Below are 24,021 nucleotides of genomic sequence, written 5' to 3' on the forward strand. Positions count from 1 at the left end.
TTAATCCTGAGAGCTTTCCCTAAACCCAAATCTCAGTGCAATACTTTTCCCTCTGCCACCTAGACTGAGACGAACTCGGCCTCCAACCGCTCAGCGAGTTCAAGCCGGATCTCCAGTTTCCAGCACCGCCTATACGCTACCGCGCAGGCGCAGAACTTCTGCGCGCTCGTTTAGCCCAGCTATAACTGCGCCTGCGCCAAACAGCGGGGCGCGCCATCGCGCGAATACGTACTTGCCGATGAGAGCGCACGATCAGCCTTGATTCCCGCCCACTGACCAAGCAGCCAATCACCTGCCCCGGCGCGCAATCCGTGATGGATCCAAAGAGGACAGAGGGTTTGCGGTAGGGTACAGCTGAAGCGCGGCGCGGGGAAGCATGGAGGTGGCGGAGACCAAGGCGGAGGCTGCAGCCTTAGAGTAAGTGTCTGCCACCAGGTGGCAGCCAGGGGCGGGCTGGGACGGACCCTGCGGGCCCCCACGTACGATCGGTGATCTCCTCCTCCACCCCGTACAGTTGTTCGGGTTCGACTGCGCCGTGATGTGATCCTGACCCCAGTCCCCCAGTCGTAGGTTCCTGGGCTGACTGTTGCCTCTCTTCGGGAGTACGGCCTATGAGGGACTGTCTGTCGCTGCTCACGTATGCACACTCCCCAGGGGTGTGTCCTGAAAGGGGACGGCTCCATTTCTGTCAACCCTCCACATCTCCGCGGATTGCACCGTCCTAACAGGAGACTTTCCACTTCCAGGAGACATCCTGGAAGGGCCATTTAATTCTGTCTCCCCCGTCCCAACACACATTCTCACATATTCTCTGGGTTATTTTATCCCCATCCCTGCCTCTTAGTGGGCCGCTCCAGGCCCTAACAAGGAAGAACTCAGAGAGCCTAGACCAAGGCATCCAGCCCCCTGTCCTGAGCCCCTTCTCAAGTATTCTGAGACTCTTTTCTGGCCCAAGGCTAGTGTTCTCTGCCTGGAGGGCTCCCCACTGCTCGTCAGAATTTTGCCCGTATTCTTTCCTTTCCCTGTATATTTCCCTGACTGACTTCAGATCTTGACTCAAATGGTTTCTCTTCAGAGACACTCTCTGTTTAAAATGCAGTCCCTTCCCCACACTCCTTATTCCCCTTGCTCTGCTAATTTTTCCTCATGGCACTTATTGCCTCCGTATATCCCCATACACATACCATTCCTGGTCCCAGATGGCACTTCAGTGTGTAAATACTGGTAGATACTGGTCAGGGCAACTGTTAATAGATACAGGTAGATACTGGTCAAGGCTCAGCGTTAATACACACATCCACATATGTGTGTGCACACAAGTTCTCCAGAACTGGCACCCCAGGAGTCTGCAGTTTCCCCTGTTGCCTTTTGCCCCTTCAGGGCCCTGGCAGAGGTGGCAGACATCCTGGAGCCAAGAGGCCTGCAGGAGGAGGCGGAACTGCCTGCCCAGATCCTGGCTGAGTTTGTGACGGTATGTGCAAGATGGGAGCCTCCTCCTGTTGAGATACTGGGCAGCATTGATGGTGAGCAGACTGGAAGGTAGCCTTGTTGGCCTATAGCACAGAGCGGTAAGGATGTTCCCTGCTTCTGCCTTCCCTCTGAGCAGGACTCCCGGAAGAAAGACAAGCTGCTCTGCAGCCAGCTTCAGGTGGTAGACTTCCTGCAGAACTTCTTGGCTCAGGAGGACATTGCCCAGGGCCTGGACCCCTTGGTTTCTGAAGACACGAGCCGTAAGTAGCCAGGGGGTTGGGCTGGGGCGGCCCTGAGTGAGGAAGGAAAGGGGATGTCAGTCAGGTCAGCTGTTTGGCTGATGGCAAGACTGAGGCCTCAGTGTTGCAGGCAGGTAGGCCAGCTTCACTTATGCCCTCATTCTTGGTGGCTCATCTCAGGGCAGAAGGCAATTGCAGCCAAAGAGCAATGGAAAGAGCTGAAGGCCACCTACCAAGAGCACGTGGAGGCCATCACAAGTGCCCTGACTCAGGCCCTGCCCAAGGTGGAGGAGGCCCAGAGGAAGCGGGCACAGCTCCAGGAGGCCCTTGAACAACTCCAGGCCAAGGTGAACCCAGGGTGAGGGGAGGGAAGGGCAGGCGGAGAAGAAGAGGGAAAGGGTGAGCGTGCTGGCTTGGACCCAGTGGCTGCCTCCCAAAATCCAACCAGAAAAATACACTCCTCTACTTGTCTCCCTCCTTTGCTTACCTGCAGAAGCAAGTGGCCATGGAGAAACTCAGAATAGCCCAGAAGCAGTGGCAGCTGCAACAGGTAGGTCCATCCTCCTAGGAAAATATCTATTCCCGCCACCATGCCATTCCATGGGCTAAGTCCTCTACCTGGAAAATCTTTATCTCATTTCTTCCTGTCAGGCATTATAGTATAGCTACCAACATGGGCTTGAATTCCGGCATCACCACTTCCCACTGCATGACCTTGAGCAGTCACCTAACTTTCTGTGCTTCTATTTCTTCATCTGTGAAATGGAGGAAATATTAGCATCTACTCTATGAGAGTTGTTAAGATGGTTAAGTAATTAGTACAGCAAGGGCTTAAAATAATGCCTGGCACATAGCAAACTAAATAAATGTTATCATCATCTTGGTTATCATCATCTAAGACCTCAGCATCTCAGGAGCCATGTCTACATTCTCATTCCTGGTAGGAGAAGCATCTGCAGCATCTAGCGGAGGTTTCTGCAGAGGTGAGGGAGCGTCAGACAGGAATGCAACAGGAGCTTGAGCGGCTGTATCAGGAACTGGGAACCCTGAAGCAGGAGGCAGGGCAGGAGCGAGACAAGCTGCAGAGGTGAGGCTGGGAGCATAGGCTGCAGACCCGGGGTGGTCCAGCTGAGGTTCCCTCAGTTCACACCCACCTCCTCCTCCTTCCAGGCACCAGACCTTCCTCCAGCTTCTAAACACCCTGAAGGGTAAGCTGCTCTTCCCTGAGGCAGAGGCAGAGCTGCCACAAGAGCTGGATCTTCCTGAGCATAAGCCCCAGCAGCTGACTCAGCCCCACGAGCATAACACTGGGGACACCATGGGGAGAGATGAGGATGTGTCCTCCAAGGTGAATGAGAGATGAGACAGATGGGCAGGGAGGTGGAGAGAAAAGCTGAGAGATAGGCCTTATCCATTGCCCATACCATGTCTCCCCAAGGCCAGCAGCCCACAACCTGCTAGGGATGCAAGCGTGCCGCAGCTTCCTATGAGACAGCAACATGAGGAAGGATCCTAGAGCAGGTCAGACTCCAGCTCAGGCCCTGGCGTCCCTGGATACAGGTATGGAAGAAGGGAGGGCCTCTCGTCTACTTGTCTCTGTGTCTGAGCTCTGCTGCTTGTGGAGGGGGTGGGTGGTGGGAAGGAGCAAGGAGTTTATCTTATGATTGAAGCTTAGCACCTTATCCCCATGCCCAGCCTGTCCTGGGCTAACCCCTCTCTTCCTCTTCTCCACCCCCTGGCCCTACCCTCATTGCAGGATGAACTGTGAGTTCCTGAATACAGCCTGATTTTGACTACAACCCAGGTTGGGGCAGGCTCTAGATTCTGTTGATTAAAAGCTCTGGAGCTCTCTCAGTTGCTTGTTTGTCTGTTCATCTTCATGTATTGGTGGGAAGAGCCATATTCAAAGGCTAAGAACATGACGGGTGCTGGGACTGTTGTGAATAGAGAGGGTGCAGATGGGGAGGGGGCCCTGGCCAACCTCAGGGGTTGCTTGCCCAAATTGTTATGATGCAAACATGCTGAGCTTAATTCAGGGAGGAGGAGAATGCTTTATGCAGGTGGCTGGATAGATATGGGAAGATAATTTTCATCACTGATCCAAATGTTTATTGAATCCCTGCTTTGTACCAGGCCCCTTGCTGTGAACTGGAGGTACAGCTGTGGGCTTGTCTGACCAGTCCCTGGCCATGTGGAACATGGAACATAATGAACATGAATAAGTAAACAGGTCCGTAAGGTGATTTCAGAGTGTAGTAAAACAGCGTAGCAAACTATAACAGTAATATGATAAAGAGCAATAGTGAGAGAATATAGAGACCCCTCTCTGACTGTGTTGGCCTGCATCTCTGTGAGTTAGTATTTCTGTTTGTGGGTGTATATGTATGTGTGTCTGTGTGTGTGTGTGTGTGTGTGTGTGTGTATTTCTCTGTCTGTGTTTGTTGCTTTCAGTCTCCGTTCCTCTGTGTGTCTGTTGCTGGGTGTGTGGGCAGTGTGGGGGACTGCTGTGTGTGAGAGGGAGATTGCATCCCTGATTGGGAGTGTGGAAACTGCTGTCTAAGAGAGAAGGAGAGAGATCAATATCAACTCTTAGAGAGTGGAAAACCCATTCTCCATATGAGAGAGCGACCTTCATGTGTGAGAAAGATCTAAACATCTCTATGAGAAAGAGACACTGAGGCCCTTTGCTTTTGGTGAGAGTTTCAAAGGACATTAGTCCCTGTTCTCAGGAACTAGGATGTCTCTAACTGGGATGCCTTCTCTCAGGTGGAGATTGAGATCCCTGTGCACTCTGATGGTTCGCTCTACTTTTCTGAGGTGTCCCTAGTTTTCTCTCAAATTGTTTTTCTAAATGTGTGGCCCCATTTTTTAGTTATGAAATAGGACAGATATCAGAGGTCTTTGAGGGCCTGCATCACGACTGACCAAGGGGGTCGATGAGGATTGACAATACTCCACTAGGGAGCACATAAATACTCAGAGAGGCTTCCTCAGTCTACCCATCCCATCCCCTCCCACGTGGTCCCTGCTGTAGCCTTTTAGCAACCCAGTTATCCAGTCCCTTCCTTCTCGCTCTTCCTACTGGGTGGGCTCCCCTACCCCTGGTTTCTTTTCTCGTCTCAAATACTCCAAAAAAGAATATATATAGCCACCCTGGGAAAGGAGTATCTACTAAGGGACCCTGGGGAATGGGTTGGGTTGGTGTGGACTTTCCCGGTCTTTGCACACATGGTGGCTGACAGAAAGTCAGGGAAGGGAAAACGCTCACATGGAGCCCACCAGGCTGGGCATGAAGGATAATATCCTGAGATAGCTCCAAGCCAGGGGACAGGGGCAGGAGATTGGGCAAATACATATTAATCAAAATTAGAGGTCTGCAAAACTGCTGGGAACCAGATTTCTCTCGAGTATGGAATGAGTCGGTCAACACTGAGGTCAAATGGAAGGGGAGACTTGAGTATTTGTTATAGTCAAATCCCCTGAATTGCCCAGTATGGCTGGAGCCTTGAGTTGTCCAGAAGCTTCTTGACTGACAAGGTCAGGAATTGGGACTTATTTTCAGATAGAAGTCGGGTTTCAGCTTTCAGCTGTTCTCAGCCCTCTGTCAGGCTCCCCTAAAGACTATCTTTGTTCACTGATACTTGCACAAGGTAGATGTGTGCAAGGAGGGAACTTACCTCTGGGGAATTGTGATCTCTTACACAAAGAAATGGAGACTTATGAGTCGACAGTGACTTCTGAAAAGTCACTGCCTTCCGAAGATTTTCTCTTCCTCTTTTCCATCCAAAGGAGGGACACGGAAACCAGGGAAGAGTAGAGGGAGGTGGGGACTAGGTAGTGAATCAGCACAGTCAAGACACTGTTCCTCTACCTTGACCAGAAAAAGCCTTCTCCTTTGATAACTTGAAGTGAAGATTATGCTTACTCCATTAAACTAATAGGAAAACTTTTTTTTCCATTCTCTGTAAGAATAATGTTTCACTTTTAAAAGATAATAGTTTTCTTTTATGGTGAAACATTATTTTGCTTATTTTTTTCTTCTTTCAGTTTCATATTTTCTAAGTACTGTCATTTTTCTAGGAATTTTTTATTTCTAATTATTTAAGTTTATTAGTATGAAGTAGTCATATCTTTTTTATCCTTTAAATATCTGCAGCCTGTTTTAGGATGCCATAATTTTATATTCCTGATTTTTTTGTGTGCCTTATATAACTTTTGAATTGATCCGTCTTTTCAGATGTTCATTCATTTTCAAATATTCAAAGATTGGCTTTTGTGATCTGCTGTCGTATGTTTGTTCTGGTTCATTAACTTGTAGTCATATCTTTATCATTTCCTACCTTCTGTTTTTAGGTGAAGAAAATGTACTTTTTTTGTAAACTCTCTATTTTCATCAGATGATAAACTTGTGTATTTGGATCTTTGCTTTCTCAAATAAACTTCTAAGGCTATAAATTTCTTCTGGCTTCCTCTAAGTATTTTCACAGTCATTTAATTCATAGAATTTTCTGTTTTCCATTATAATTATTTCTTTGATTCATGAGTTCCTTAGGAAAATAATTTTGAAATTTCTACTCTGTGGGAGGATAATCTTTCTAAGTTTATTCTAATTTGGTCAGAAATATTGTGTATATAATAAAAACTTTGAAATTTCGTGAGGGAAACAGTTATAGCCTTGAGTGTGGTCTGTTTTTTTTTTTTAATGTTTTAGTGGATTTAAAAAGAATGTCTGCTTTAGAGTTGTGTGTAGTGTTTTCTATATGTCTATTAGAATATGTATGTTATTTTTTTCAGCTTATATCTTCTATATAATATATTTAATTTTTTGTTTTCTGAATATTACCTTCTGAGAGAGATGCACTCCAGTCTCCAAATATGTGGATTTCTTTATTTCTGTTTATAATTCTGTTAAATTTTGCTTTACATGCTCTGTGGCTACTTTATTAATATACATATAAGTTTACACTTACTATATCTTTCCTCTAAACTGAACTTTTACTATTGTGTAGTGGCCTTCTTCATTTTTATGCTAGTGTTTTTTAGCCTTGAAATCTAATAGTTTTAATGTTAATATAACTTTGCCAACTCTCTTTTGTTTATCCTTTGCCTGGTATGTCTTTCCTACAACCTTTTGAGTTTCAACCTTTCTTTATCCTTATGTTTATTACTTATATACCACATTTAAAGGGCTGTTTTTAAAAATCCGGTTTCATAATCTTTGTCTTTAAGATTTTGTATTTGTGTCAATTTTTTTATTCCCTCTCCCTTGTTTTTTTATTTATTCCTTTCTTGCCTTTTGGTTTTATTTGTTTATTTTTTTATCTTTTTGTTTTCATTCCTTTTATCCTTTTTCTTCTTTGGAAGCTCTTCACTGTTTATTATCCCATTTTAGCTTTCAGAGTTAATGAATTCTAAAATGAAGACTAAAGTTTCTTGATCCTTTTCTTAAACCAGTAATGAAGCTTGGAAGGCTTTACCATTGATGGATCATCCCGCTCTTAGCTAATAAGGTATTTTTGTCCAGTTTATTACTTCTCGTCTGTTTGTGTTCTCACAAATCAGACGACTTATTTTATACAGTCAATGTTTTGTTTATATTTACTTATGATTTTTTGCCTACTTAATTTTTATATGTCAGAGCTTTCATATGGGATAATTTCCCCATCTGAATCAGAATTTCCTTTAGTTAGAATCTGTAGGCTGTATAATACTTCAATTTTTCTTAGTATGAAATGTTTTTATTTCATTCTCATTCTTGAAAGATATTTTCATTATGTAGAGAATGCTTAGTAGATAGGTATTTTCTCTTAAACTGTTAAAGATATTTTCCCATGGTTATCTAGCTTTCATTGTTGCTGATGAGAAGTCAGCTGCCAGTTTAAAAAGCTCTTTCTACACCTCTTCTTTTACCCACTGGCTACTAATAAAATCCTCTATCTTTGGTACTCTATAGCTTTACTATGTTATGAATAATTTGGGATTCTGGTTTGTTTATTTATTTATTCTGCTTGCAGTTAGTTGGTCTTTCTAAATCTGAAATTGCTGGTCTTTCAACAATTCTGGAGTATTTTCAGCCTTATCTCTTTAGAAACTACTCTTACCTCTTCTATATTAGCTTCTTTTGAGATACCAGTTGGACATCAGATTTTCTCACTTTGTTCTTCATGCTATATAAACTTTCTTTTGTATTTACTGTTATTTTTTCTCTCTAGAATGCATTTAGATACTTTCATTAAATCTATTTTATTAACTATGTGTTGCCAATCTATTGTTTAATCATTAGTATTTTCTTTTTTGTTTTTCATTTCAAGCAGTTATATTAGACCCCGATCTACTTTATTTGGATTTTTTTGTTGTTATTCTGGCTCACATTTTGAGCTTATCTTTTTATTACCTTAAATATAACGTATGTAAGCCTTTTGTCATCTGTGTTGGAAAGGTTCATAATTCACATCTTTGTGGGCCTGTATCTTTTGCCTATATCACATAACCCCTGTATCCTTGTATGGTTTGTGTAGTTTTACTATGAGCTGTCCAATTTTCCTGAACATTATCTTTGAGACTACTTTGCGACCTGTTAAAAAATTGAGAGGATTTGTGTTTACTTGTGTCAGTATTTTGTAGATACTACCAATAGAACATTTAGAAAAATTTAAAAATACATATATATTTTAATGTTTTTTATATCTGTATACTCTCCTATTTTTCATTTTTACTATTTGAGGATTCTTTCTTTTTCATTAGTATTTCACAAAGGCTGTTTTTTTCTGTCTTTCAAAAATACAAGTTTTTGTCGTAGTTTCCTTCCTTTTTTTTTTTTTTTTAAACATGTAGAGGAATAGATAAACGCAACTCTACTTTTCTTTTTTCTTCTTTTGGTGGGAAAGATTTGCTCTGAGCTAACATCTGTTGCCAATCTTCCTCTCTTTTTTTTTTTTTTCTGTCCTCCCCAAAGCCCCAGTACATAGTTGTTTAGTTGTAAGTCCTTCTAGTTGTTCTATGTGAGCTGCTGCCACAGCATGGCTACTGACAGACAAGTGGTGTGGTTCCATGCCCCGGAACTGAACCCAGGCTGCCGAAGTGCAGTGTGCCAAATTTTAACCACTAGGCCATCAGGGCTGGCTTGGCGTATTTCTTCAATACTGCTTTTTTGTCCTTTCATTACTTTCCTATCCAAGGCACCATCCTACAGTTCTTTATTGAGTGTCTTCTATTTTTATGCCTTATTCCTACCAGGAAGATATTCTTGTTAACATCTGGATAGTTTCAGCAAAGCTAATCCCTCTCATTCTATCTTTACAATTTTGAAATTTATAAAACTAAGGCTTCACTTCAAATATCCTACCCTGCCGTGAAAAGAAAACTATCTTCCCATTTTAGAATCTTTCTGTGGTTAACACACCCATTCCTGTCTTAGAGAATTTATACAACTTCTTGTATGACAATTTTTATGTCTCCTCTTTGGGCCAAATATGTGTAAGCTTTTAAATACAGAGTGTGAAATTAAACAAAATAATTTAATGATTATTTCCAGCCCCATATTTAAATGACCCTTTTGATACTTCAAACATTGGGCTCTGAGGAATTTGGTATTTGATTTTTGATGCACTTGGCTCTTGAAACCCTGAATAACCTAGGCATTAAGCCTGAGAACTGGAGTCTCAGGAATCAACATCTTTTATGTTTGTTTTGAGGCCTTTTTAAACTGTCATCTTTGGGGTATGTAAATTCGTCTATTTATGTTGTTAAATTGAATTTATATAACTGTTGACAGAGTTATAAAAAAACCTTGTTAATCTTTATGGAGCTTTGTAATATACAAAAATTAGATTTTGGATACCATATTCACATGCATTTCTAAATTTTAAGTTGTGAAATAGACTTTAGCAAGCACTCTTATACAAGGCATGCCTAATTCATTTCATCGTGCATTTCATAGTGATTGTACGCGTGTAGGAGTAGATAATTATTTAAATGGATTGATTACTATTTACCTAAAATCGTATTTTGAGATAGAAAAAAGAAGAGGAAAATCCGGAACTATGCATTCAGAAGATAACAGGACTATTGGAAATGAGATAATTAAAATTATCACATATAAACACTGTAAAAGAAATAAACCATAAAAAAAAATATATAATCTAGTGCACAAATATTTGTTCTGTTTATACATACTATAAAAAAATCATAGGAAAGGGGCTGGCCTGGTGGCGTAGTGATTAAGTTTGTGCACTCTGCTTCGGCAGCCCGGGGTTCATGGGATCGGATGCCAGGCACAGACCTACATACCACTTATTAAGCCATGCTCTGGCAGGTATCCCACATATAAAGTAGAGGAAGATGGTCACAGATGTTAGCACAGGGCCAATGCTCCTCAGCAAAAAGAGGAGGCTTGGCAATGGATGTTAGCTCAGGGCTAATGTTCCTCACACACACAAAAAAAATGATAGGAAAAACAAACGTGAGTAGGAGTCATCAAAATAGGGTTTGTTTTATGAAAGAATGAATGATTTTGTTTAAAATATCCTATGGATTCTCCATGTTATGAAATTATATTGCAAAACTTTGGGTCTAATCTTAATCACCAATCTTAAACAGAAAGCGTGTCAATTTTACTAATTAAAATACTAGTAAAAAAAGTAGGTATATTAAATTTTCAACCTTTTCATATAACTTAGTGGACAAGAAGTTATGCTTTACATGTGGCTTTGAGGGAAAATATTTCTCTTTAGGGACAGAGGCCTGTCCACAGATCCATGTGTGTAGGGCCTGGATCACCCTGACCAGATATTCTGGAAATAAAAGAGGAATAATTTATTCACTGAAGTTTAGCGTTATCTCTGGTTGTTTCATGTGTTTACTCCATGAAGATAATAGACTCCTGGGGGAAGATGTGCTGGTTTCTTTTTTGAAAACTCTACTCTTGATGATGACTAAAATGCCTAACTTTGTTCCAGTGTGCCATTTTCAACATCAGAAAGAAATAAAGGGAAAAGGAAAGAAATGGTAAATTTAGTAGAGGAATTCAATCATAAAAATATATAAAATTTACACATACGTACACACATACAAACATAAAATTGACAGGGAGAATTTAGATTAGATGGAGGAAGTGAGAGTGACTGCATGATGGGCATTAGGCTTCTTGTTTCAGATAAAGATCCTGTCATTAACCATTTGGTCTCCTAATCTCTCTGTATACACATCTTTCCATCCACAGATGAACATGCACCAATGCCTTTTTACTTTAAAAGTACTTAGTAAATGTTCATTGGATCATATTCAGGGAAGATTTCCCAAAGAGCTGCCTCTTGAACTCAATTTCAAACAAAAGAAATTATCCAGAGGCAGATTTCATCATTTATTGAATGTCAGCGACATGCTGAATGTAAGTTCTGAGAATTAAAAAAATAAATAAATAAATAAAAAGATGATAAAGACAATCTGAGTTTAAATTTGAAAACAGGAAGGAAAAATCTATGAAAAACTAATTCTAACAAAAAATAATGTTTATCAATGTTAAGGACTAAGAATCGGAATGTTTTGGCAGCATGAAAGATAATCATATATACTAGGCAGAAGGAGCATCGTAAATAACGTACAGAAATTGAGAAGCTGGCAATTTCAGGAATGCAATTGGCCAAGCAGAGCTTGGAGCATAAAGCATAAGGGAGGAAATGGGAATTCATGAGGGCCTTTTACCTTTACCCTGATGACTAGAGAAAGTCAAAGCCTTCACCTGGAGGTCAAGGAAACCTATTGAAAAAGTTTTCTTTTCTACTTTGGCAAGAAATTTCTAGGTACATTTTAATCTATTAAAATAGAGCTCTCAGGGAAGTCATACTGTTGCTGAGTACATTTATGAATTCTGGGCAGAATGCACATTTAGAAAGCAGTACAAATGCTTCCATCCTCCTCCTGAGGTAAACACATCTCCCAGAGTAACCTTATTGCTTATTATTGGGACTTGTTATAATGACAGCAACTAAAAAGCTGAAATCCATTTAGGCAATTAGATATCATATTAAAGCAACATTGGAGTGGCACCAGAATGGAGCCTCTATTTTAGAATGTTGATACTTAAAAATAAGTAGAATACAGTGATCATAATTATGAATAGCTGCATATTATACCCACCAAAATAATTACTAAAGCAGTTCAATGACACAAGTATTCCTGGATGGTGACGGTTACCAATCAAAAGAAGTACACACCAACTACAAACTGGTGAACCACCTATCCCACAGCTCAGTGCTTTCTGGTACATTAGACACTGAAGACTCGTGACTTGTGAGAACATTGGAAAGCATTTTCAGCTACGCAAAATCACTCATTGTACCTGAGTAATATTCTACATATCAAAATATTAGGGGCTAACAATCAAGAATACGAGGGGAAAAAAACCTCAGCCATAATGTCAAATGTTTATATTAAAGAATAGCGACATACTTCACATCAGTTAGCAAAACGAGTATGGTATTCAAACAGTACCCAATGACTACCGTAGTGACTTGAATTTTAATAATTATCTTGAACGATATTGAGAGATTACTGGAATATAAAGATAAGAGGAGCTTTACATTAGTTGCCTGTGTTACCTTTGACACTAGCAACAGGCTGTTCTTATTCTTTTGAAAAAGAATAAGACACATCTTATTTGGTTAAAAAAAGTTTGGTTGATATCATAAGAAATTTTCTATTTTACCTGTTCAGCCTTATCTCTACCCCCATCTCAGGAATTTTCAGGAACTAGTTTACTAACTAAATTTAACTGTTGGTAGTGGTGGTGGTGATCTGAAGGAGTGAAGTAATTAGTGAAAAGAAAGGTTATTCTTATAACAACAAAAAGGAATGGCTAGCCAATATTCAGGCAATTCTAGTAATCATTGTTATATACTATATATCTTTTGCATAGGAAAAAAGCTAAAACTGGGATTCTGTGTGCCTCAAGGCAAAACTTATATCTAAATAATGAAATTATTATTTTTGGTTATTACACAACAGTTGTTATTGGTATGAATCACAGTACCTGTAATTTAGCAGTCACATTGTGACTCACATTGTCACATTGCTAGCTCAAACAGGAAGCACAGTCTGGCGATTCAGAGTGAAGGTTTATTTACAAAGTTCACAGTTTCTTGCAAATTTCTTGCCTTGTTTGCTTTTCTGAAATTTCGTGCGTTTGTGTGTGTGCACATACCCAATTGTATTCATATAATATAAGGTGTGCTATTTTATATTTGAAACTAAGTTGTTAATTACATATAGATTCAAAATTGTACTAACTCCCTGATAATTTTTTCTATTAGTATTCATAACCATTCACTTAACAAACATATCTGAGCACCTATGTGCCAGGTACTATTCTGTTTCTTTTATTAAAATACATTTGACATATAACATTGTGTAAATTTAAGGTGCACAACATATTAACTTGATACATTTATACATTGTAATATGATTCCCTTTGTAGCAATTATTAGCATCTCTATCACATTACAGAATTATCATTTCTTCCTAGTGGTTAGAATTATTAATTTCTAGTCTTTTAACAAGTTTGATGACTGTAATACAATTATTGTTGTCTATATTCACTATAATGTGCATTAGATCTCTAGGGCTTATTTACTACTCGTTTCAAGTTTGTACCCTTAAAAAACATCTGTCCTGTTCCCCTACCCACCCATCCCTTGGTAACCACCATTCTTCTCTCTTTTTTAAGGAGTTTGGCTTTTTTAGATTCCACATATAAGGGATACCATACAGTACTTCTCTTTCTCTGTCTGACGTATCTCACTTAGCACAACGTGCTCAAGGTCCATCCATGTTGTTGCAAATGGCAGGCTGCCCTTCTCATGGCTGAATAATATTCCATTGTGTGTGTATGTATATATGTACACACACATCTTCTTTATCCATTCATCTGTTGATGGGCACTTAGGTTGTTTCCATATCTTGGCTATTGTGAATAATGCTATAATAAACATGGAAATGCATATATCTCTTCGATACCCTGTTTTCATTTCCTTTAGGTATATACCCAGAGGTGGAATTGCTGGATCAAATGGTAGATCTATTTTTAATGTTTTGAGGAACTTCCATATTGTTTTACGTATTGGCTGCACCAATTTACATTCCCACCAACAGTGCACAAGTGTTACCTTTTCTCCACATCCTTGCCAACACTTGTTGTCGCTTGTCTTCTTGGTGATAGCCATTCTAGTAGTTGTGAGATGATATTGCATTGTGGTTTTGATTTCCATTTCCCTGATGATTGGTGATGTTGAGCATCTTTTCATGTACCTGTTACCATTTGGATGTCTTCTTTGGAGAAATGTTTGTTTAGTTCCTCTGCCCATTTTTAATCAAATTGGTTTTTTTTGTTATTGAGTTGTCTGAGTTCTTTATATATTTTGGATATTAACCCATTATTGGATATGTCGTTTGCAAACAGTTTCTCCCATTCTGTAGGTTGCCTTTCCATTTTGTTAATTGTTTCTTTTGCTGTGCAGAGTCTTTTAAGTTTGATGTAGTCCTGTTTTGTTCATTTTTGCTTTTGTTGTTTGTGCTTTTGGCGTCATATCCAAAAAATCATTGCCAAGTCCAATGTTAAGGAGCTTTTTCCCACATTTTCTTCCAGGAGTTTTATGCTATCAGATCTTATGTTTAAGTCTTTGATCCATTTCAAGTTAATTTTTGTGAATGGTATAAGATAGGGGTCCAGTTTCATTGTTCTGCATATGTTTATACAGTTTTCCCAGCAGCATTTGTTGTTCTTGGCTCCCTTGTAGAATATTAGTGGACCGTGTATGCTGGGCTTTAATTCTGGGCTCTGTTCTGTTCCATTGGTCTATGTTCCATTGGTCTATGTGTCTACTTTTATGCCAGTACCATACAGTCATGTGTTGCTTAATGATGGGAATACGTTCTGAGAAATGTGTTGTTAGGCAATTTTGTCATTGTGGGAACATCATAGAGTGTATTTACACAAACCTAAATGGTATAGCCTACTACACACTTAGGCTATATGGTACTAATCTCATGGGACCACTGTCATTTATGCAGCTCATCATTGACCAAAACATCATTATGTGGTGCATGACTGTACTATCTTTATTACTATAACTTTGTATTATAGTTTGAAATCATTGTTTTCCTTCTTTAGGGTGGCTTTGGCTATTCAGGGTGTTTTATGGTTCCATACAAATTTTAGGATTGTTTTTTCTATTTCAGTGAAGTAAACCATTGGAATTTTGATGGTGATTGCATTGAATCTATAAATGGCTTTGGGTGGTATCGACATTTTAACAATACTAATTCTTTCATTCCATGAAGATGGGATGTCTTTCCATTTGTTTGTGTCTTCTTCAGTTTCTTTCAGCAAAATCTTATATTTTTCATTGTACAGATCTTTCACTTCTTTGGTTAAATTTATTCCTAGGTATTTTATTGTTTTTGATGCTATTGTGAATGGGATAGTTTTCTTTATTTCTTTTTCAGATGTTTCATCATTACTGTATAGAAATGCAACTGATTGTTGTATGTTGATTTTATATCCTCTAACTTTACTGAAAGTTCCGACAGTTTTTTGGTTGAGTCTTTGGGATTTTGTATATACAAAATCATATCATCTGCAAATAGTGACAGTTTTACTTCTTTCTTTCCAATTTGGATGCCTTTTATTTTTTTGCCTTGCCTAAATGCTCTAGCTAGGACTTCCAATACTATATTGAATAAGAGTGGTGAGAGTGGGCATCCTTGTTTTGTTCCTGATCTTAGAGGAAAAGCTTTCAATTTTTTTCTGTTGAGTTTAATATTAGCTATGGGTTTGTTGTATATGGTCTTTATTATGTTGAGGTATATTTCTTCGATATCCAATCTCTTGAGGATTTTTATCATGAAAAGATATTGTATTTTCTGCATCTATTGTGATGATCATGTGATTTTTATCTTTTATTGTATTAATGTGATGTATTATAATTGATTTGTGTATGTTGAGCCATCCTTGCATCCCAGGGATAAATACCACTTGGTCATGGTATATAATCCTTTTAATATGTTCTTGAATTTGGTTTGCTAATGTTTTGTCAAGAATTTTTGCATGTATATTCATCAAGGGTATTGGTCTATAGTTTTCTTTTCTTGTAGTGTCCTTATCTGGCTTTGGTATCACGGTAATGCTGGCCCCATAGAATGAGTTTGGAAGCATTCCTTCCTCTTCAATTTTTGGAAGAATTTGAGAATTATTGGTGTTAATTCTTATTTAAATGTTTGATAGAATTTGCCAGTGAAGCCATCTGGTCCTGGACTTTTTATGTTAGCACTTTTTTGATTGCTGATTCAGTCTCTTTACCAGTTAATGGTCTATTCAGATTTTCTGTTTCTTCCTTATTCAGTCTTAGTAGGTTGTATGTTTCCAGAAATTTATCCATTTTTTCTAGATAATCTAATTTGTTGGTACGTAATTGTTCATAGTAGTCTCTTAGGATACTATGTATTTCTGTAATATCAGTGGTAATGTCTCCTCTTTTATTTCTAACTTTGAGTCTTCTTTCTTTTTTCCTTAGTCTAGCTAAAGATTTGTCAATTTAGTTTATCTTTTTGAAAAGCAAGCTCTTAGTTTCATTGATATTTTTTCCATTGTTTTTCTGGTCTCTATTTCATTTATTGCTGCTTTGATCATTATTATTTCCTTCCTTCTGCCAATTTGGGGCTTAATTTGTTCTTTTTCTTTAGTTCCTTCAGGTATCAAGTTAGGTTGTTTATTAGAGATCTTTCTAATTTCTTAATATATTCATTTATTGCTATGAACTTTCCTCTCAGACATGCTTTTGGAGCATCCCATGGGAACTGATATGGTATATTTCCATTTTCATTTGTTTCAAGATAATTTTTGATTTCCCTTTTAGTTTCTTATTTGAGCCAATGGTTTTTCAAAAGTGTGTTGTTTAGTTTCCACATATTTGTAGATTTGCCAGCTTTCCTCTTGTTACTGTCTAGTTTCATACCATTCTGGTCAGAAAAGACAGTTGGTATGATTTCAGTCTCTTTAAATTTGCCAAGATTTGTTTTGCATTCTATCATATGATCAGTCCTAGAGAATGTTCCATGTGCACTTGAGAAGAATGTATATTCTGCGGCTGTTGGATGAAATGTTCTATATATGTCTGTTAAGTCCATTTGGTCTAAAATATGGTTCAGTTCCAATGTTTCTTCATTGATTTTTTGTCTGGATGGTCTATCCATTGCTGACAGTGGGGTGTTGAAGTCCCCTACTATTTTTGTATTGTTGTCTATTTTTTCCTTCAGATCTGTTAGCATTTACTTAATATATTTAGGTGCTCTGATGTTGAATGCATATATATTTATGATTATTATATCTTGGTTTATTGACCTCTTTATTATTATATAATGACCTTTGTCTCTTGTTAACATTTTTGGCTTGAAGTCTATTTTGACTGATCTAAGTATTCCCTCTTTCTTTTGATTTCCGCTTGCATAGAATGTTTTCTTCCATCCCTTCACTTTGGGCCTATGTGTGTCTTTGAGCTGAAATGAGTCTCATTGTAGGCAGCATTTGGATCTTGCTTTTTTATTCATTCAGCCACTCTATGCCTTTTGATGGAAGAATTCCATCCATTTACATTTAGAGTGATTATTGAGATGGAAGGACGTACTACTGCCATCTTATCATTTGCTTTCTGGTTGTTTTGTATCTCTATTTTTTTTTTTTTCTGTCTGTTTCTGTCTACCTTTGTAAATTGGTGGTTTTCCATGGCAGTACCCTCAGTACTCCCTTTCTTTAATGCTTTGTGAATCTACTCTAGAGTTTTGCTTTGTGGTTGCTATGAGACATATGTAAAAGATCGCATAGATAAAATAGTCCATTTTATGCTGAAAACAACTTATCTTTGTCCCCCTATAAAGGCTCTACCCTTTTACTCCTCCTCTTTTACATTTTTTTTTTTAAATTGAGGTATAATTGACATTTTATTAGTTTCAGGTATATGACATGATTCAATGTTTGTGTATATTACAAAACGATCACCACAATAACTCTAGTTAATTTATGTAGACTAGTCTAGTCTAGATCACCATACATAGTTACAAAAATATTTTTTTTTCTCTTGTGATGAGGACTTTTAAGATCTACTCTCAAAGCAACTTTAAAATATGCAACACAGTCTTATTCACCATATTTTGTGTTTTTGAGTTTTTAATGTCACAATTTACCTTTTTTTATGCTGTGAATTTGTTAACAAATTATAGTAGCTACAGTTATTTTTAATACTCTTTTCCTATAACCTTTATAGAATGGTTAAAACACCATTCTAATATAGAGTTACAGTTTTCTAATTCTGACTGTTTATTTTTCACCTGTACCCAGAGTGTTGTGTACTTTTATATGTTTTCATGTCACTGATTAGCGTCTTTTCATTTCAGCTTGAAGAACTCCTTTCAGCATTTCTTGCAAGGTAGGTCTGGTACTGGTAAACTCCCTTAGCTTTTGTTTGTCTGGGAAAACCTTTATTTCTCCTTTATATCTGAAGGATAACTTTGCCAGATAATTCTTTGCCAGTATTCTTGACAGGCAGTTTTTATCCTTCAACACTTTGAGTTTGTCATTCCATTCTCTCCTGGCCTGTAGAGTTTTTGCTGAGAAATCTGCTGATGGCCTAATGGGGATTCCTTTGTAGGTTACTTTCTTTTTTTCCCTGGCTGCCTTTAAGATTCTTTCTTTATCAATGATTTTTGACAGTTTTATTATAGTGTGTCTTTGGAGAAGGTCTTTTGGAGTTGAGATAATAGGGTATTCTATTAACTTCATAGACTTATAGGTCTAATTCCTTCCCCCGGTTTGGGAAGTTCTCAGCTGTTATTTCTTTAAATAAATTCTTTGCCTTCTTCTCCCTCTCTTCTTCTGGTACACCAATTATTCTTATATTTGCCTTTCTGATTGAAACCGATAGCTCCCATAAGATTTCTTCACTATTTTAAAATCTTAGTTCTCTCACTTCTTCTAACTGAATTATTTCTATATTCCTATTCTCCAAGCCACTTATTCTTTCTTCTATCTGGTCTTTTCTGTTACAAGTGCTTTCTGTTGCATTCTTCATCTCATTCATTGAATTCTTCAGTTTTAGAATTTTTGTTTGGTTCTTTTTTTATAATTTCAATCTCTTTGGTAAAGAACTCCTTCTGTTCATTAATTTAATTCCTGAGTTCATAGAATTGTCTTTCTGAGTTTTCTTCTAGATCACTGAATTTCTTCATAAAAGCTATTTTGAATTCCTTACTAGTTAGATCTCAATATTCTGTGCCTTTGAGTTCAGTTGCTGGAGAATTATCATTTTCTTTTTGTGATACCATATTTCCTTGATTTTTCATAGTGTTTGAGGATATGCAAGTCTGCTTTCACATTTGAAGTAGCAGATGCCTTCCTTAAATTAAGGTTTTATGTGTACTTTGAATCTTATAGTTCAGGATGCTGGCTATTAGAAACCTCTCTTGTTTACTCCAGGAGGTGGCACTATAGCTCAAGTTTGTGGTGTCTCTTACAGGAGCTGGCTCTCATGGAAGCACTTGGGAGTGGCACAAGGAGTTGGCAGCAGAGTAGGGGGAGGTGTGGGCTTAGCACTTGGGGTATTGGGGGTGCCCACGAGTCCACTGGGGGAATCCTTGAGTGGGGTACCCTCAGATGTCTGTGGGAAGATCTCCTGCCAAAGTCCTGAAGCAGAGAGCAGGAAACATGTTCCTTCAATGCACTTTGGTATTCTTATCTGCCTCCTTTCCTTTTCTTTCCTCTCCCTCCCCCCAGTCATGGAGGTCCTTCCTCAGATATCCAGGTGCTGCTGGAGAGAAATGGGTCCCTCCAGCCGCAACCTGTACAACTGTTGCTGACATCATTCTTCCAAAAATGAAGGAAATTAATTTGGCCTTTGCATTACAATGAATATATCTCCAGAAACTTAGTTCTCAATAATTAGGGAGTAATTTAAAGGAAATATCTTTGTTCGATGACTTTTCCATACCATAGTATTTTCTGTTAGACATGTTATAATATTTAATTTTAGTTGGAAACTTCAGTTATAAAGGTGTTTGATGTTGTGTTTTGGATTTTCTAGCTAAGTATCTTGAGCATCGAATATTTAAAATATATGTGCATTTACATATGCTCCAAACTGTGAAGTCAGGCATTGTTCTTTATAATTTAATTTATTTTGTGTTTTTTTTTTAAGGAGTCATTTATTTCAATCATGAAGACCCCTGGAATCTATAGGAGACTCATCTCACTTTGTTGTAGTACTGATTGCTATCAACAGTTTGCTATTTTTTACCTTAGTATATTGTTTATTTGGAAAGAAGCTAAATGACAGCCTGGTTCATTTTTAAATTTTGCACTAGTAGCAGAGTTCGCCTGTAGTACTGACTTAGAATTCAAGAGATGTTTGCTTCTTGGATGTTTGTCTTAGTTTGACAATATTAAAGTTTTGTGGTGAACAATGTACTTGTTTTGTTTAATCTCAATTGAAGTCTATCTAATATTTCCTATGTGGTTAAGTATATGAAATCATCTATAATATAAAATATTGAAAATCTAATGTCTTCCTCCAGGCATCACTGTCCTCACAGAAGGGTGTATGCTTGGCAGAAACCTGGATGAAAAATCTCCATCCTTGTAACAAATCCTCTAAAGGTTTCCATAAAAATTTCATATTTTAGTCCTAGGCCCTTGATTTGCAGTTTCTCCAACCCCTTGAGGCATTTTATATTAACATATAATGTCTCTCTTTCATTGACCAACTATCTCATTGGTTTTACTCTTCTTGTACTATTGAATAAGAAACCAAACTCCTGCAGTGGTTGCTTGCTTCTTTAATGATGATTTTTGCTGAACAGCCCATATCTGAGAAAACAAAGAGAAAACTGAACTTGCTAATTCTCTTTACTTATTTAACCTGTGTTATCCTAAGTATCTGGCATGAGAATAGGCCTGTGAAGGCAGCCAGAGGATCTTTGAACATTGCATATCCCTTCATGAAATAATCTTTCAAAAATCCACTTGAAATTCATAGACTAAGAGAAAGAAGGCCTGAGAGAAGCAAGTTAACCACTTATAGTACGGTCATAAGACAAATAATTCAAGTATCCTTTGTTCACAAACATTTTTGAATATCTGTGGCAAAGGTTTTTATAATTTGAGTTTAAATGCAGGATTGCTGCAATATTATGGTGTACCAAATTCTAATTGGCTTTGATCCCTATAGGTGTAAATTGTCTGTATAGGAGTTATCGCTAATCACCATTCTTAGCTCCCACTCACATAACAGACATTGATTGTCAATCCTCGCTCTTTCCTAATGGCCATAAATGTGATGGACCACTTCTCCCCACCTCTCCTTCCAGATTACCCCATTCAGCCACTACTAATTTATAGATGTTTGGCATATAAGATAAGATGTTTTTGCTCTAACTACTAAAATATGTTAAAATCAACATAACATAAATATGCTATAGAAATATGGAACATGAGGTGGAATAGATTCAGGAAATGTTTTGGAAACAATGGGATGTGAAACAGGCCTTTGTAAAAGGTATGTTTTGTCAAGGAATTTTAGAGTAAAGTATATTCTAGGCAAAATAAATTGAGAAAAAATCCAAATATAGGATAATATAAGAATGTGTCAAGGAATAGCAAAGTAGTAATGTGGCTAAAGGAAGGATGTACTGTATGTGGATGTGTGACTGGGAGAGAATTCTGGTTAGACTACAGAGACAGTTGGACAAATTATGGTAAATGATGTCCTAAGAAGTTTGGAGGTTAGAGACAAATGCAAATAGATGTTGAAACCTCAGTTAAACTTCTATCTGTTTGTCTTAATGCAGGCATACCTCTTTTATTGCACTTCCCTTTCTTGTGCTTCACAGATATTGTATTTTTTTACAAGTCCCTCCACCAGCAAAAAGATTACAACTTGCTGAAGGCTCAGATGATGGTTAGCATTTCTTCGCAATAACATATTTTTAAATTGAGATATGTACATCGTTTTTTTAGACATAATGCTATTGCACATTTAATAGACTGCAGTATAATGTAAACATACTATACTGTGTGTTTTATGTGTACTGGGAAACTTAAAAACTTGTGTGACTCTTTTTATTGTGATATTTACTTTATTGTGGTGGTCTGGAGCAGTACCTGCAATATCTCTGAGGTTTACCTGTATTGATTTTGTCACCTACCTGATTGTCTCTTCAGCGAAAAGAGCAGATTTTTGTCAGTTCAAAATTTTTGAACAGATATTAATAATCAGTTCATAGGTATTGGACATGGATAGCTATGCTTTTAGGCATTAACTAGTTAAATATTATTGTTACCATTTATAGACTAGATCACTGAGGATCACGTGCTTTACCTAAAGGAAAAAATGCTGGCAATAGCTATGATATTAAAATTTCAGGCCATTATGCTCAGTTACTTTCCACGTGTCGTAGTTGCTGCACAGGAAAAAGGTTACTCTTTTTAAAGTCAGTGTAATAGTCCAATCTTCTTATCTGGGAAGACAGTGCTGCTAAGCCTTTAGTTCTTAAAATTTGATGTGCAATAGAATCACGTGGAGGTGTTTTTTAAAATGTCGATTTCAGTCATCTGTCTGGGACATGGTAATTCCCAATACGTGGTTTAGATTTGCAAATTTAACAAACACCTCAGATGATTATGATGCAGTGAATTTAGGGAACATTTTGTGAGAAACACTACACTATTTCCCTTAAGACTTTAGCATATATTATATTTTCAACTTGCTAGGTAGTCTTTAAGACTATGAAACAACAGACGTATCCATTTTGAAAGGGATTTGAGATCCAGAAAGGAATTTAGAGGACTGGTATCCTAGGAAGACTTGGGTGTGACAGAATGATGGGAACACTGTGTTCTGGCAGAAGTCAGAAGTCAAAGAAGAGGTGCATCCTGAGGCAGAAAGATGACACTGAAAGGAGAGGAGTAAGAGAGTGAAAGCAAACTTCTGCTTTAGAGGTTTGGCAAAGTAATTATTTAAACTCATACATGTACATGCACACCACACACACACACACACCCCCACACCCACACTCAGAGGCCTGGAAAGCAGACAAAATTGGGTAAGGTAAGTATATAATCTTGTTTTGTTCTCATGGAAAATAAACTCAAGAAATAAAAATCCTTATCTATAAAGATAAATTGCCCAAATTACTCTTTGTTCACCAAACTCACAGTTAAACTATATTTCCTACCCTCCTTTGCAGTTAGGTGAGGCCATGTGACTGGACTATAGCCAAGAAGATGTGAAGAAAAATGATGTACAAACATAGCCAGAGATATTGTGGGTTTGGTTCCAGACCAAATACAATACAGCAATAAAGCGAGTCACATGAATTTTTTGGTTTCCTAGTGTATAAAAAAGTTATGTTTAATAGCGTATACTATAGTCTATTAAGTGTATAATAGCATGTCTAAAAATAACAATGTACCTACCTTAATTAAAAAATACTTTATTGCTAAAAAATGCTAACCATCATCTGAGCCTTCAGCAATTTCTAATCTTTTTGCTGGTGGAGGCTCTTGCCTCAGTGTTGATGGCTGCTGACTGATCGCAGTGGGAGTTGCTAACAGTTGGAGTGGCTGTGGCAGTTTCATAAAACAAGACAACAATGAGGTTTCCTGCATTAATTCACAGTTCTCTTCACAAATGATTTCTCTGTAGCATGCAATGCTGTTTGATAGCATTTATCCACAGTAGAACTTCTTTCAAAACTGGTATCAATCCTCTCAAATCCTGCCACTGATTTATCAACTAAGTTTATGTAATATTCTGAATCCTTTGTTGTCATTTCTACAATCTTCACAGCATCTTCACCAGCAGTAGATTTCATCTCAAGAAACCACTTTCTTTACTCATCCATAAGAAGCAACTCCTCACTCGTTAAAATTTATCATGAGATTGCAGCAATTCAGTCACATCTTCAGGCTCCGCTTCTAGTTCTTTTGCTGTTTCCACCACACCTGCAGTTACTTCCCCCATTGAAGTCTTGAACCCCTCAAAGTCATCCACGAGGGTTAGAATCAACTTCTTCCAAACACCTAATATTGATATTTTGGCCTCTTTCCATGAATCATGAATGTTCTTAATGGCATCTAGAATGGTGAATCCTTTCCAGGAGTTTTCAATTTTCTTTGCCTAGATCCATCAGAGGAGTCACTATTTATGGCAGCTATGGCCTTACAAAATGTATTTTTTAAGTAATAAGGCTTGAAAGTCAAAATTCTTGATCC

General features: G+C 37.9%; 1 protein-coding gene across 4 annotated transcripts; it reads left to right on the plus strand.

Moving 5' to 3' along the window:
- The first annotated feature begins 312 nt into the window (after window positions 1-312).
- On the plus strand, window positions 313-20,217 carry ZWINT (ZW10 interacting kinetochore protein). 4 transcript variants are annotated; one of them, XR_009220465.1, is made up of 11 exons: window positions 313-417; window positions 1,381-1,471; window positions 1,607-1,730; window positions 1,890-2,056; window positions 2,203-2,259; window positions 2,654-2,796; window positions 2,880-3,057; window positions 3,148-3,269; window positions 7,164-7,219; window positions 18,153-18,184; window positions 19,949-20,217. XR_009220465.1 is itself a non-coding variant. In XM_058543422.1 (9 exons), the coding sequence occupies exons 1-8, from the start codon at window positions 377-379 to the stop codon at window positions 3,223-3,225; spliced, it is 879 nt and encodes a 292-aa protein (XP_058399405.1). In that variant the 5' UTR covers window positions 313-376; the 3' UTR covers window positions 3,226-3,269; window positions 19,949-20,217. The 4 variants fall into 4 exon arrangements, 2 of the variants coding, with proteins under 2 accessions (XP_058399405.1, XP_058399404.1); XR_009220464.1 differs by lacking the exon at window positions 7,164-7,219; XM_058543422.1 differs by lacking the exons at window positions 7,164-7,219; window positions 18,153-18,184.
- Window positions 20,218-24,021: the final 3,804 nt, after the last annotated feature.

The sequence above is a fragment of the Diceros bicornis genome, chromosome 6, assembly GCF_020826845.1.
Source record: "Diceros bicornis minor isolate mBicDic1 chromosome 6, mDicBic1.mat.cur, whole genome shotgun sequence".
In the NCBI taxonomy this organism is placed as follows: Eukaryota; Metazoa; Chordata; class Mammalia; order Perissodactyla; family Rhinocerotidae; genus Diceros; species Diceros bicornis.

Excerpts from the sequence above, each read along its gene's own strand:
- ZWINT (XM_058543422.1), top strand. The coding sequence starts at position 377 with ATGGAGGTGGCGGAGACCAAGGCGGAGGCTGCAGCCTTAGA. Across the intron at positions 1,472-1,606 it reads TCCTGGCTGAGTTTGTGACG|GACTCCCGGAAGAAAGACAA; the intron begins GTATGTGCAAGA and ends CCCTCTGAGCAG. Across the intron at positions 2,260-2,653 it reads AGCAGTGGCAGCTGCAACAG|GAGAAGCATCTGCAGCATCT; the intron begins GTAGGTCCATCC and ends CATTCCTGGTAG.